This window comes from Pseudochaenichthys georgianus, chromosome 20 (assembly GCF_902827115.2).
Source record: "Pseudochaenichthys georgianus chromosome 20, fPseGeo1.2, whole genome shotgun sequence".
Classification (NCBI taxonomy): Eukaryota; Metazoa; Chordata; class Actinopteri; order Perciformes; family Channichthyidae; genus Pseudochaenichthys; species Pseudochaenichthys georgianus.
The window spans coordinates 13,672,602-13,688,774 of NC_047522.1; the positions used below are offsets into that span (position 1 = coordinate 13,672,602).

General features: G+C 39.2%; 1 protein-coding gene and 1 pseudogene across 1 annotated transcript; one reads left to right on the forward strand and one right to left on the reverse strand.

The window, feature by feature from the left end:
• Positions 1-1,925: 1,925 nt before the first annotated feature.
• prtfdc1a (phosphoribosyl transferase domain containing 1a) lies at positions 1,926-15,450 on the reverse strand. Its single transcript, XM_034108925.1, has 11 exons — positions 15,409-15,450; positions 15,119-15,190; positions 12,482-12,588; positions 12,200-12,404; positions 10,206-10,271; positions 6,325-6,342; positions 5,600-5,682; positions 4,747-4,793; positions 4,147-4,223; positions 2,694-2,744; positions 1,926-2,469 (listed from the first exon to the last, which is right to left on the reverse strand). Exons 2-10 carry the CDS (start codon positions 15,149-15,151, stop codon positions 2,697-2,699), a joined length of 684 nt encoding a protein of 227 aa, XP_033964816.1. The 5' UTR covers positions 15,152-15,190; positions 15,409-15,450; the 3' UTR covers positions 1,926-2,469; positions 2,694-2,696.
• On the forward strand, positions 7,409-8,497 carry LOC139435888 (uncharacterized; annotated as a pseudogene).
• Positions 15,451-16,173: the final 723 nt, after the last annotated feature.

Genomic DNA, 16,173 nt, shown 5'->3' on the forward strand with positions numbered 1-16,173 from the left:
TGATCAAATACATGTTCTAAATGAAGGCATGTTCATTCATATTACAAATTCAGCAGAAGTTCTATATAGCTTTGACACTGAAGAGATTACATCTCTCTGAAAGAAGTTATACAGTTTCTTATTTCCTTTTTAAGAAAAGAGTTGGATGAGAAGAAGCATTGAGAGATCAAGCGTAGCCTAGCATAAATAACAGAAACAGGGGGACACAGCCATCTCGAGTCTGCCCATAGTAAAACCACACTGCTTCTTGTAGGCTGTTTAAAGTATGCATGGAAATATTTTCTAGATTTGAAAAAAAAGTGAGTTGGATTAAAATGGCTGACTACCTCCAATAAGTACAACAATCAAAATGTACAGATCAGGAGGTTGTTGTGCCAGGCTAACTGATATCCTTGATCCTGTCTTTATGCTAAGCTAAGCCCCCCCCCGGCTGTAGCCAATTTAGCATATTTCCTAAAATTGTCAAACTACTCTGTTTAGAGGCCGAACAATAAAGCAAAGTTTTGAAAGTAAACATGCTGTTGCGCTGGTGATGTGAAATAAAACCCCTCTGCTTTGTCTCTAACCACAGGCTTCATATGTCAAATGCATGAATGTGTGGCCATTCAAATGTACAATTCCCGTTGTGTTCCTTTTGTGCTGAGTGCAGTTTACCTGTAGCCTACTTTCTGCGGTCGGATCCATCCTCAGTTCCCCTGACGGAGCGCCACAATGCCGCAGCATGTGAAACCTGCTCTGCTTTTTGTCCCATCTCGCTTTCACCAAACCTTGCATCAAGGTGAAAGACAATGGCCTCTGGGTTCCCAGGGCAGTGTGGGGGGCATCAGTGCTGGGATAAGTTAACCACTACTGCCAAGTACTGATGCTTTACGATAAGGACACACAGCCGGAGGTACAATGGGGTTCTTTGTGGCTAAAGCTGCACAGATAACACCCAGACCAAAAGTAGTTTCTTTCCGCTTATCTCCCTCTTCTGCACCTTAGGGGTCAAAGACAAGTTATAAAACATGATTGAATTTAGGGATCCTCTAAGTGTATTAGTGAAGGTGTTGTTTACAACTCCAGACCTCGAGCCTGAGAGTAGTTTGAAAGCACAACATGGAATCCAAGTGCTCTGAACTTCACAGAACTCTCTTTTGTTTGCAGACTCTCATATTATCCCCATAGCAACTCATTTATCAGGTCATTTAACCTAGAGAGGCCTTGTAGCTGGAGCTGGAGCATTATATTTGGCTTAGAAACAAGTTGACGAAAAGACTCGGTTTACGAATATTTATACAACATAAAAGTTAGGAAATAATGTGAAACATTATTGTAACCTTAGCCATTAGTCATGTCAAACCTAGGTGGTCTGCACATGGAGCAGTGAGGGGTCTCAGGGTTAAGACAAACTTTGATTACGCACCATCTTCCATAATGAAAAGCCCACAAACATATTAGAACTATACTTGTGTGTGCATCAGTTCCTGACACAGGATGTGACTGCTGTTTGTAGTTTCAGGTGATTAAGAATCAAGAGTGCGTAGCCACTTGATACAAATCCCAGAGTGCACGCTGTCTGATGTGAAGCATGTCCTGGTCGGTCTGTCGACATGCACAATTGACTCTTAGTCACACCGACGATGCTACAAAACACACAAAATACCTCTCTGTGTTTGTGTGTGTGTGCGTGTGTGTGTGTGTGTGTGTGTGTGTGTGTGTGTGTGTGTGTGTGTGTGTGTGTGTGTGTGTGTGTGTGTGTGTGTGTGTGTGGTTCACAGCACTGCAGGTTTTAAAAAAAACATTTAGACGATTTTCTTCTATCGAATATGGACAGATAACTGCTTCAGTTCGCCGTTGAAAACATAGATCTTATCATGTCACAGCAAGGTAAAGCAATGAAAGAAATACACGTTTTGCAGATGAACTTCGTTCCTGTTGTTTATTTCAAAATCTTAGTTTAAATGTTGAACATGTTCACCCTTTATATCAAGGGCTTAGAGTTAAATTGCAACAATACACTGTTTTCTTATTAAATAATGGAGGTTGGAATACATTTGAAAAAGGTTGTTTCTATTTGTCTTTTTCTCGCTGGAGCAGTTTGTATTTGTAATTTATAACATAACTCAACATCTAGATGTCAATTTTAATGACTGACTACTTCGATGGTTATGAGATTGCTTTTCTTTTGATAAACAGACTCCAGGTTTGATTTCAGGTGGCATTGTTTTGCCACTGAATTTGTTGAATTCACATGTATTTGGTTGGGATTCCCATTAAGGCCTGATTTAAGTTGGGGACAAATAGACACAGCGTGGTGAGGAGACACTGTTCTTCCTGCCTGCTGCACCCACTGTGTGTTTCCATGAGTCAGAGAGGGCGTCATCTGGGCACGGGGATGCCAGCGTCCATAAGCTCCGTCCATCTGTCACCAACAGTCCTCTCTTGGTTGCCAGGATTTCTTTCTTTCATTCATCCATGTATCCTTTTCTTTGTTCCCGAGTGCATCACAGCAAAATACAAGAAAGGAAGAGGATAAGTTTAAATCACATTTAGAGAAATTATTTCAACATTAATAGAAATACTTCTTTTTTTTGTGCAAATTTAAACAAAACAGTGCAAATCATTTAGAGAGGGTAATCAAAATGAATCTGTACTCATTGCTGAAGAAGGGAGTCAAACCGTTAGTTGCTGCTGATATAAAAAGAAATTACTTTTTAAACCTTGTACTTCATCTTTCCAGTCTTGCTGATGACACAGAGATGCTGAAAGGGAAATATGTGGGAGAGAGAAAAACGAGCATGTGTAGATTTTAAGTTTCAATCTTGCCCAAAACGTTGCATGTGATGATGGCAAGATATTTGTTTAAGATCACCCTGACCTATAGGAAATTCTAGTATGTCCTAAGAGTCTCAAAATGCCATTTACTCAACGATAAGATGGATCTCGCAATAATTTGAAAGTAAGGTAGGTAATCTACAAAGATAGGACACATTCATTAATCTAACTTAGGGCGTCCCAGGGGTTCAACTCATATTTCTGTGTAGGATGAGGACAGATAAGAGGGGAAGCTTTAACTCTGCCTGATAATGAGATCCTAACCTCTGCATTCCACAGCTCACCCCCTTTCAAACTCTTGGAATGAATACCAACCCCCTCAAACACACAACCGTACACTAGTACATACAGTACTTGTAGGACACACACCCATGTGAATACACACTCACACACAAAGCTATGGGAGTCAGTGTCGGCTTAGTGTTTTACTTGAGTCAGAGGTAAAGTTGAGGCCACGTCTTTACAAATATAAAAATGACAAAGTTCACATAAGTTTGCACTTACTAATTTCTGACTGAGAAATCTGGCTTGAAATGAGCTGTCAGGAGTGCAATAAAGAAAACAGTATAGTAGAGCTGAGTTGCACTTAAAGCATGTAGATGAGTAAGCTTTCTTTAAAACAACAGTGAGGTATTCAGAAAAGAAAATAGAAAAACTGCCAACAATTCCATATATGCTTTTAGATGCAGAATGAGTATGATTTCTTTGAAGGGTGAGTAAATGTTAACATAAGAAAGGAAAAAGGGGGAGTTTGTCTATAGTATACTGCCAGTCGTTTAACTTATTATCAAGTTATCATAATGTCTATAAATGATCTGTATCATAATATAGGTATGGCAAAATACTTTCAATACATATTTTAAAATGCTAATGTTCAAAACATAAAGTTCAGCATTTATTTTAGTCTGTACGAAGGCTTATTTGGTCATTATTATTATTTTTATTTATTTTTCTAGGCTGTGATCTGTCTTTATAATAGTTGACTTATAGACAACATAATGTTGCAGATGGAAATGAGCTAATAGCTAAATCTGCGATATCTCACCCCCCCCCTTTTTTTTTTTTTTTAAATAAACATTTTACTGCATAATGCTTGTTTAAAAAATACTTATTTTGACCTGATGACCTCCCTACTTTAAGTGAGCTTCTTTGCCTTAATGTAGTCACCTCCGGCAGAGAGGATATCTGTTTGGTTGAGTTTAGGTTCCAGGAAGAGGAGTGCATCTCTTTGAGTTGCTATGTTTAACCCCCCCCCCACCCTCCTGTCTCTTTCATCTCTTTCTCTTAGCTCTTCAAAAGGTCATGTACTGTGTGCTGCAGTGGACTTACATTCAGGTCACGGAAGTATTCATTGTAGTCCAGAGCATAGCCCACAACAAAGTGGTTCGGGATCTCAAATCCAACATCTGTAAAGGCAAACACAGACATGGACGGTACATTCTGAAATGGTCTTTTTTAACACCATCATTTCACAAGATTTGAATCAAATGACCCCAGCCGAATCCAATCAGGGACATTGTCGTTATATTCTACTGGAATTAGGGAGCATTTGGATATTTTGAAGTGGCAGCAGCAAAAAACATGTAACACCTAAAAAAAGGCACTCAAAAATCAATATCAGTTTAGGTTGGCACAATATTTAGAATATTATGACCACTTTCCCAATTTGCGAAAAATAAAGTATATTTTATCTTATCTGCCATTTAAATTGACTTTTTTGCTTCAGTGATGTATATCAGAATTGACTGGAGCTGGCTTATCAGGTCACACAAGAGTTTTGATAATAAACACAGTACTACTTCTCTCTTTACCAAGTAACAACATTTGCATAGCAACAACTTATATAAAAAGTGGGAAAAACATGCAACAGATTCCCTGTAACTGGGTGGCGTACATATCAAACACAGTAAACTGAGCAGAGGTACTCACAGTCTGTCAGACTTTCAGCCATGTTAGGAACCCTCTTCACCAACAGACTGAAACACATGAAATATAAACTTCATTTCCTAACTCTACAACTCACGTTTACTGTAACTAATCAGGACCCAAGACATTGTACACAAGTAATAACAACTTTCAGGTTCTTCAATTGCTACTTTATATTATAATGCATTTTTTTGCATGCAAATCATGTGCCACAATATTTATTTGCTAGCTTTAGTGGCTACATCTTTTTTGATTTAATAAAAGATACAAAGTATATATGAACAAATGAATCATAACTTATTTTGTATAGGATAAGCTACCCAGCAGTAATACAACAATTAAAATAAACCTAATCGTTACCAAGTTAGCACTGAAGGTATATTCATTCAATAATAATTATAATGTAATAAGTCATTGGCCATTCTGCATAATGAATACTTTCTACTTTTGGTATGTTTTGAGGCAAAATTATATATATATATATATTATATTCAGAAATGAGTGCAGGACAGAGTATTTTTTGACTGCATTATGAATAATTTAAATCAAGTAAAGTATTTATTTCATCACTGCCCAGGACTTACCTAGTATTTAAAAAGTATTATAAATTGTCTTGCTGTAACAAATACCAAATCTACTTATATGTACCCAACATGCTTACACTTAAAAAGTGTTAAACAAACAGTTGAGGAGATAAACTCTCAACATGACCCAGGACAGATGTTTATCTTGTTTCTGTGCATCGGAACAGACACAGACAGGAGATAGGGACAAAGTGATATCTTCTTCTTGTGTTGTCACACACTCGATATTTCCCTCGGTAGGGAAAACACAGATGACTGAAAAACGGGCTCACCCTGCGACCTTGACCATCTTTGGTTCAAAGGTCTCCACATGCTTCAGAAGGGCCTTCATGGTCTTTCCTGTGTCAACTATGGCCTGAGGGGAGGGAAGAGATAAAGGAAGAGGGGAGAGATGAAGAGGAGGGAGGTGGGGCTTTTGAGTGGAGAATGCTTTGAAAGGGGAGAAAACTGACAACGAAATATGTAGATTGTAGGATGAAAAACCTTTTCCAACTTTAAGTTTTTACGAGATTGATTACTATACTAAAAGAAGTACATGGAGTGCATTACATTACATTTAGCTGACGCTTTTATCCAAAGCGACTTACAGTAAGTACATTCGACCAGGAAGATACAACGAGTGCATGTTTTACATATTATCACTTTTCCATAAGCAGAGGAATTGTAAAAGTTTTCAATTACATTATTTTAAGATGCCTCCCAACTGTTTCATTGGAGTTAACAACCATTGTGATATGTGTTTTTGCTCTGAGTTCGGAACCCTTTTCAAATGAAACATGATCTCAAAGAGAGAATACATCTTTAGTCTTTTTGTCCTTTTGTACACCAAAAACAAAAGAGGCTCTTAGAAGCACAATGGCCTCTCGATCAAAACGACACCCAGAAGAAGTGCAAACAAAACATTAGCAAGGTGCACATTTGAAGGACATGCTTGATAGAATTAATTTAGTTGAAATAAAGAAACTTCTTTGCAAGTCAGAGCAGATGGAACACTCACCTCGACAATGAGCACACTCTTGGCACATGTAAAGAAAAAGAAAAAAACCATTAGGAACCTTTGGATTTTAACAGAGTTCGAGCTAAGTGAGAATAAAGGCTAGCGTGTTTGTGTGAAATGTACATTTCTTACAGATGGTGTCTATAGCAACAATGTTGCCAGCATCTGAACAAAAACACAGCTTATTCTCTCCTCCCCAGTCATGAACATCTGTGTCTACAGTGAGCAAAAGTCACTTCTAAGTGTCCGGGTGTTGCTCACTTTCCCTGCTGCAGGGTTTCAAATGACTCCTTGTTCCCTTGGTCGGTGTATGGGGCTCTTTGTGAGACCAGTGGAGAGTATCTATGGTTTGGGGAGAGTGATCGCAGAGAATGCAGGCGCCTGGCCAATGTTCTCTCCTTCTACACCTGAACCCTGTTACACAACACTCAGGGAAAGTGGATGGGGACGTGTAAAAAAAACAAAAAACTCAAACATGACCGCTGCATGCTGGAGAATATAAACATACTATACGGTCAGTTGGACAACAATCGTGCATTGGCAGTCATTTTGCAGCATATAGAACCATTTAGAATCATTTATAGTTCTCTTAGGATCCATATATCATGAGTGTGGGATTGTTGTACCTCCTTTTCCCCTCTCTCTCCAAGTGAGGTTCTTACCCTCATTACCTCTGCCCGCCCTACCACCTGTCCTCTGGACCCTATCCCTTCAAACCTCCTTCAGACTATCGCTCCTGATATTCTACCGTTTCTCACCCATTTCATCAACACTTCTCTAACTTCTGGTCACTTTCCAAACAGTCTCTAGGAGGCAAGAGTAAACCCTCTCCTAAAGAAACCCACTCTCAACCCGTCTGATGTTATAAACTACAGGCCTGTCTCTCTCCTCCCGTTCCTGTCTAAAACACTTGGCTGTCTTTAAACAACTCTCCTGTTATCTCCATCAGAACAACCTTCTGGATCCGCACCAGTCTGGTTTCAAGGCAGGTCACTCCACAGAAACTGCCCTCCTTGCTGTCACTGAGGAACTGCACACTGCCAAAGCAGCATCCCTCTCCTCTGTCATCATCCTTTTGGACCTGTCTGCTGCATTCGACACGGTGAACCATTAGATCCTCCTTCACACTCTTCAAGAACTTGGAGTTTCAGGCTCTGCACTTTCCCTCCTCAGCTCATACCTCAAAGACCGCACCTACAGGGTTACTTGGAGAGGGTCGGAGTCCGACCCTTGTCAATTAACTACAGGGGTCCCTCAGGGCTCTGTTCTTGGTCCCCTCCTCTTCTCCTTGTACACAAACTCACTCGGATCTGTCATTAGCCCGCATGGTTTTTCATACCACTGCTACGCTGACGACACCCAATTCATTCTGTCCTTTCCCCGCTCAGAGACCCAGGTCGTCGAACGCATCTCTGCTTGTCTAGCTGACATCTCTCAGTGGATGTCTGCTCATCACCTCAAGCTCAACCTTGACAAGACTGAACTGCTTTTCCTTCCGGGAAAAGATTGTCCCACTCTTGACCTAACAATCAACATCAGTACCTCTGTTGTTTCCCCGACTCAGACTGCAAGGAATCTGGGTGTGATCCTAGATAACAACCTGTCCTTCACTGCAAACATCGCTGCTACAACCCGCTGCTGCAGATACACGCTTTACAACATCAGGAGGATACGTCCCCAGCTGACCCAGAAAGCCACGCAGGTTCTGGTCCAGGCTCTCGTCATCTCACGCCTAGACTACTGCAACTCCCTCCTGGCTGGTCTACCTGCATGTTACATCCGACCTCTGCAGCTCATCCAGAATGCAGCGGCTCGTCTGGTCTTCAACCTTCCTAAATTCTCCCACACCACGCCGCTCCTCCGCTCCCTCCACTGGCTTCCGGTAACTGCTAGAATCCAGTTCAAGACAATGGTACTTGCGTACCATGCTGCGAATGGATCTGGCCCTTCCTACATCCAGGACATGGTTAAACCGTACACCCCAGCACGTGCACTCCGCTCTGCATCAACAAAACGGCTCGCTGCACCCTCGCTGCGAGGGGGACCCAAGTTCCCATCAGCAAAAACACGTGGGTTTGCTATCCTGGCTCCAAAATGGTGGAATGAGCTCCCCATTGACATCAGGACAGCAGATAGCTTACACACCTTCCGGCGCAGACTGAAAACTCATCTCTTTCGACTCCACTTCGAGCGATAGAACTATTAACAAAGCACTTATATACTAATAAAGGACTGGCTTACCTAAAGCCAGTTGAGTAGCACTTGAAATGTTTTTGCTCTATGAAACCTGATGTACTTATATGATTCTGTTGTCTTCAAGTTTGTATTTTGTTGGTCGAACGCACTTATTGTAAGTCGCTTTGGATAAAAGCGTCAGCTAAATGCAATGTAATGTTGTAGTTTAGTCAATTAATCATGACTATAGAAAAAGCTTTGGTATTATCCAATCATTGCTAGTGTATGAAGGCAGTAACCAAAATGCAGGCAGTAACCAAAATGCAGGCAGTAACCAAAATGCAGGCAGTAACCAAAATACAGGCAGTAACCAAAATGCCAAGTACATTAAACTGCAGGAGGCCAATACAAAAATTGGTGATAGTGTTGTTTTTGTATTTACTTTCACATGTTCAAAATGACATAACTAACATCATGATATTTAACAGATAGGCCTATAATGACAGATTGTGACCTGATGATGGCGCTGGATGAAAGGCATAGAATCATGAAAGTTCCAACAATTCATCCAAAGTGGAAGAATGTGTGACCCAGCATGACAATCTATGAAATGGTTGTTGTGACATTTCACTACATATCCCCAATGTTAATCTTACGATGGTCTAAATGAAGAGTAAGGGGATAACAAAGGTACTTAGTATTCATCCTCTGGGGACCATAAAATAAATTAACGTCAGTCGATCTAATAGTTATAGCGTTATTTCATTCTGGAACAAAGTTTAGGACAACACAGACAATCTCACATTTCCCTGTCCTAAACTCCAATTCTAGCCTGGCTTAAAAACTGATCATAACAAAATATATTTTCATTACTTTGTGAAAATAAAGGGATGCTGTTAGTGTATCCACTTCAAGCATGAAGGTGTCAGTATCACCTCCCTCATACCTGAAGCTGTGACTCAACAACATTTCTGAATATGACTGATGACACATGGTTCGTTTTTTGATTTGAGACTTTGTGGGAGGTTTACTGTGATATTTTAATTCTTGTGAAGGATTGTAAGTGAGTGATTCATGTGTTCTGTGCAAGGTGGTTGTCAGCCTTTTTGTTTTTACTCCCATTGACCTTTTAAACCGCGGCTAGAATGCATCTCAGTTAAAGGAATTCAACATCAGTCTTTTTTAAGCAAACACGTGTGGGCATATTTACGCTAGCTGAGTTAGTGATCTCATGTCAGAGAAGAAGGCAGTGAGGAGGAGGGATCATTTCTACAGACTCCACTGTCATCCATGCCAGAGCTCAAAAGGGATGAACAGTCAGTAAATCTGGCTTTTGGGAACATTCATTTTCCTAAAATTCCTAATTCATAGTTAGGCTGGTCAGGGGGTTTTAACAAAGTGACCCACATGTGGTGGGATCAAAGAGGAGAGAAAGCTTCAAATGTGGAAGTATAGGGGAGTGATCCTGTCCAAGGGGCAAAACAAACATATTTGAAACAAAACATGTTATTCTTCTGTTGATGTTATCTAAAATGTTTATTCTCAAAGGGGAACTAATGAGTAATTTCTCTTTTGTTGACCTGTAAAGGTGATTACTTTCTGAAAGTTTAACTGACAGCCCCCTCTTGAGGCTAAAGTTTCATTTAAAAGGTATCTCAAAAACAAAAAAAACACACATTTTTTTATGCACAATTATTTATGCACACCTTTCCACGTAGGAACGACAGATCTCCACTTCCTATGATTTGCAGCTGCTCTGTTGATTGGTCATTCTGGGCAGGAAAAGATGAAAAGAGAAAGATGATTGGTATTGTTACAAAGTATTTTTTTCAATATTATGCAATCATTATAAGTAATGTATATAATTGTTGTCAGTTTATTTCATTTTTGCAACACAGATTCCTTGCGCTATTGCTTGTTCCTCAAGGGGAAATTGAAGATGTATTCATTTTTTAGCTGCCAGAAATTACAATGAAAATCCGGATTGAGAAATATCATAATGTATGTTTTCTCAAAGACATGTTACTCTAGTGTTTCTCAAGAAAGAGCTGTCTGCAGCGAGAAAAATGCACACAGGGAGATTAATAATACGAGACTATGAGTGTAAAATATTATTCTTTGCATAAACAAAGCCAGGCTCTCTGTTTCCACCGAAAGCTTTAAAGGATGACAGCTTTGAAGTTAGATTTGTGGGCCACAGATGCATCACTCAGATAGGAGGAGCAGTGACATGGACAAAATCCCAACCCTGGGGGAAGGTCACATGACTCCATCATGACCAGAGATGTTGAGATGGACTCACAGCGTCATTACTCAGACCCTTCCTCTAATAACAAAAGCTGCTTACTGCCCTGTTGTATGTTGATACCAAAAATAATGTTGCGTTTTTTGTGGGGTTTTTTGTGTTTTCTGATGTATTCATTTATTAATTAATGTAATTATGACCTAATTTACATATACGCTTCAAGCTTATTTCGAAATATGTTGTGATATTTTATTTTATTATCTTTTTTCTATATATTGTCCTTTTATGTCATTGTTTTTTTTTAAATGTTGTGTTTTTATCTGTTAATCTTGGTACATCATATTGTCCTAATTGTCCTTGTTCCATTGCTACTTGAATAATTGTCATGATATATCATATTAAATGAAAATGTGTTGTGACTATGAGCAAACATCGGACATTTTCGTTTGACCTCATGGTTTACCTGACCCAGCAAGTGAAAATCACTATCTATAATTCAGATAAGAATGCATTAAATCCCTTTGACCTTTGTGAAAGCCAATTCTGGATACATAAATAATAAAGCCTCCCCTGCACTGAAAAAGGAGAGGAGGAATGTGACCACATGCAGAGACATGTAAATCACATCATTTTAGGTGCTCTCTGCCAAAATACACTCAAGAAAATAAGTAACTGTGGTGACAAGTACGTAGTGAACTCATTGTAAACATCACTGTGTCATTCCCAGAGTTATTTCCTCAGATACATTCCAGGTGTTAGACAGTGCCATAAGCTGTTTCTCTTGGCAGCAAAACAGCACCAATTAGGGTGGTGTTTTCCTGACCAGAGCTCTGCAGTGGCTCCATAATCAATCGTCCTTGAGGTCTCCTGAATGTAATCTTTCCTCACTAAATATGAACAACAGTGACACCTGGTGGCTGAGTGAGAAGTCAGATGTAGCACACAGTTACACATAAGGTGTTAAAAAGTGTCTTTAGTGCATGATGAATGTAGGGGCTTTAATTATAAGGATAATTTTGAGTATTGATTAACTGTCATTCATTTTTTTTTTTATATTTATATAAACGTGTCATTCATTGTGTCGATAACATGTAAAAAAATAATGAAAAGAATAATTATTATAAATTCCCAGAGGCAATTTTGATGTCCTCAAATGCTTGTTTTGGTCACTTTTCACCCAACAAATAAATAAAAATGTTGTTTTTCTCTATTAATAATCTCTGAATTTAATAAAAATAATTGCTAATCACACACTACATTTTTGCAGCGAAGAAAAAAAAACTTTTAAATCTTTTTTTTTAAAGCATTTTTGTTTTTTGTTACCGGTAGAGGATGTATTGGACTTTAGTAAGGGTCCAATACATCTGGGGACACAAAATAAAATGCAACGCCTGCTGTGTAGTGTTAATATCTCAAATGTTTGTATGTGTTAATGTGTGTACCATTTATGTGTACATTATGCCATGCACCTACTAGGTAGCTCTTGAGACGGATGAACTCCACCCGAGTCTCCAGGTACTTGTTGGAGTTGCGGCCGAGCACCTTGATGAACTCCACCAGGTCTGCACAGAACTTGTAGCCTCCCTTCAGGACGCACAGCACCATGATGTTGTTGTTGTCAGCAAAGTCATCCATGATGTAGTGAGCCAGACGCTCCACCCTGCAGGAGAAATGCATTAAAACAAAAATACAAATGAAGGCAAAAAACGTTTTTACAAATCACTTTGCATTTTTTACCTGTTCATGATTATCCCATGTGGAATGTAAACACTCTCTATGTCTTCATGGTAGTGTTCAGGGTAAGAGAACAGGTCCAGACTATATCCTGGCCAGTCATCTTTCAACTGGGACAGAAGAAGCACTGTTAGGCATGGAAGTAAATAACTGTAGACATTTAAGAAACAGGAAAAAAGGGTTCAAGCAGTTGGATTTCCACTGTCTAAAGAAGTCTAGTTTTGATGGCTATTTCAATGTAGACATTTCTGTATACATTTTGCTGTAGGATTTCATAAAGGGGAAGCTGTGAAGGTTATTCAAACGCTTCTTATTGTTAAATGAATCCAAAAATGACTTAAATCAGAGAAAAGTGAACATTGTATCTCCTAACAGCAGCTATAAAAGCTGAGCGAATAATTAGTGCGAATGCTGTTTACAAATCTGTATTCTTCCCCTTATTTCAGCCAATACTTTGGCTCTCCATAACTTCAGCTTATTTTCAGCTACAGAAACCATTCAAATATTAAACTATTCAGCCTGTTCAGGAAACGATGGGAAACCTTCAACTTTTTAAAAATATTTTATACTTTTTGAAATATTCAGCTTTTTAAACTTTTTTTTTTAACATTGAAGTCAATGGGAAATGCCTTCAAATCCACTTTTCCTACACTTTGCGCCAAATGCTTCTCCTTCCACATAATTTCAGCCAGAGACTTCATTCCAACTTTCAAATGATCACAATACCTTCAGCTATAACACTTGTATAAGATATTGAATTTAGTTTGGAGCTTAGCAGAGAGGCCTTTTTCAGATTTTAACATTAGAGTGGATGGAGCAGCTCGTTAAGTCTAGAGTGCTTTGATCTCAAAACAGAGTGGAGCAGTGCTTACAATTCTCCCCCAAAAATGTTTTAAACTTGCCATAATTCCCAAACCCTACACTCCTCAGACATATTTTTTCATGAAAAACGTAGGAAAACCTCTCCTAGGTTGGAAAATAAAAATAAAATAAGAAAAAATATTAAACAAAATGCCTCTTGAGGACATTAAGAGAGAGAAAGTCCAGCTAGCGCTCCCAATTGATTCCCATGTTAAATTGTTCCGGATATTTCTTCAGAGCAAAGAGAAGTACACTTTAGACAAACTGCTCCCATCTCCACATTGTACACACAAAACCCCCCAAAAAAACATATTTCAGTTCATTGGGGTTCCCTGATGCTCACGGTCTGGTAATTTTTTTTTATAGGAGCCATAGTTTTTGAACAGGTGGCAAAATGGTCAGATATACTCCTCAATGCATTCTTATGGGACTCAGTGCTGCAATTGGTTGTCATGGTATTGCTGGGCAGATTGGTGCCACACACACAGTGAGTGACATAATCAAATCAAATTTCAGCTGCAGGAACCATTCAAGTATCAAACTATTCAAACTTTTCAACTCTCAACTCTCTCTCTCTCTCTCGCGGCGCGCGCGCGCTCTCTCGCGCGCGCGCGCTCTCCTCTCACTCGCGCGCACACACACACGCACACACACACACACACACCACACACACACACACACACACACACACACACACACACACACACACACACACACACACACACACACACACACACACACACACACACACACACACACACACACACACACACACACACACACACACACACACACACACACACACACACACACACACACACACACACACACACACACACACACACACACACACACACACTCTCTCAAACACACACACACACACACACACACACACACACACACACACACACACACACACACACACACACACACACACACACACACACACACACACACACACACACACACTCTCAAACACAGACAAACTCTCTCTCTCTCTCTCTCTCTCTCTCTCTCTCTCTCTCTCTCTCTCTATAGCCATAGTGTTTGAACATGTGGCAAAATGGTCAGATATGCAGATATGGTCTCAATGCATTCTTATGGGACGCAGTGCTGCAGTTGGTTGTCTCTGATCTCTGGACACACACACAGGTGTTCTGATTGGGTGTTATGAGTAGGTGCTCAGAAACAGAAACAAACACTGACAGACTGGACTTTAACAGACTGTCTCAGCCTATTATTTTCTGTCTGATGGAGACTTCATACTGACTTCAACAGGTTACACATATTTTATACATTATTGGTGACGTATGGTTTTAGTCGAAAAGTTTGCAGTCAAAATATTCTGCTGCTTTCCCAAGCCTTTTTACTTTCTTTTCTCATCTTAATACAAATTCATTCAATACTACTTACATCTGATATTTAACTCCTTCAGCCTATTTTCAGCTGCAGAAACCATTCAACTATTACATTATTCAGCTATTTCAGGACATCAAGGCTATACATGTTGTTGTTTATACCTTTTTTTAAACCTTTTCTTTGAAATATGAAGCTTTTTCTGCTTTTTTTTAGCTAAACGCAGCTACCATTCAGCTAATAACATTCAGCTTTTTCTGCATTTTCAGCTAAATTCAGCCATAAATGTTCACAGTTTACAGCATTCGCACGCATTTTCTGCAGGAAATGCATTTTCTAGTTACATACAATGACTCATTATCTGTTGAGATTAAAACTTGTAAATTGAAACTTTTGAATTCATGATATTAGCATTAAACATACCGCAATTCCTTTTTTCATCCCTGCGTTGTCCATTTGTAGTCGATGAAAATGTAGGATACAGGCAGCAGTGACCTTCAGGGGACATACACAGAAAGTTTACTTTCTTACACCGGACCAAATAATTAAATACTTTCCTTACTTTGAAATGTTATGGTACATGAAAGTATCTCCTGTAACTCAGAGTCACAAGTGTTTCAATTTGACCTGAAGTTACTTTCTGTCTGTGAATGTGAGCTACATTTAACTGCTAAGCCACAATAACAATCTGTTATTTCCAAAGACTTACTTACAGTTTTGTTGCCTTCCTTTCCTTCCAGCGATAATTCACAAAAATAAAGAAAGTCAAAAATAATCCGGAGACCTTCTGGCCAGTCACATGGACTGTGGGGTCACGCTCGAGTCATTTGCGTAAAAGGACAGCGTTGTTGCAATCGTGGAGAATTACAGGGATAATCAGCTGCATGTGACCGTATAACGGGCCACTGCAGGACAATGAAAACACTCGGCAAAATATACTTGGTTCAGCTTTTCATGAAGCACATTTTATTTGGGCAGATATATTGAAGTGTTTTTACAAATAACACCTTTTCCCCTAGATTTACAGAGTATTTTAGAAAGATCATTACTTCCCCTACACTGAAAAAACTGAAACTTTAATCAGATTATGTTTCTCAGATTTCACATAACTGTACGCGGTTAGTTGAAAGCAACAAATATTAGGCAACATTAGGTTCAACTTAATATTATTGCTTTCAACTAACCTCATACTGTTACTGTATGTGAACTCTTTTGACATAATACATTTGGTTAAAGTCAACGTTTCAGTTGTTTCAGTGTAGGTGGACCTTAAAATGGCAATAGTCCAGTGAAATATCTCAATGACTGAGAAGACTGCTATTCAATGTGTTAATAATAAGTAACATATTCCCCAGAAGGTTTTTCTGAATGACAATAATTTGGGGATATAAATGTATACATTTCATTGATTAAATGAGATATCACAAACATATGCAAGCACAGAACTGTATTTTACTAAAGCCCATGTCCTATTTGAA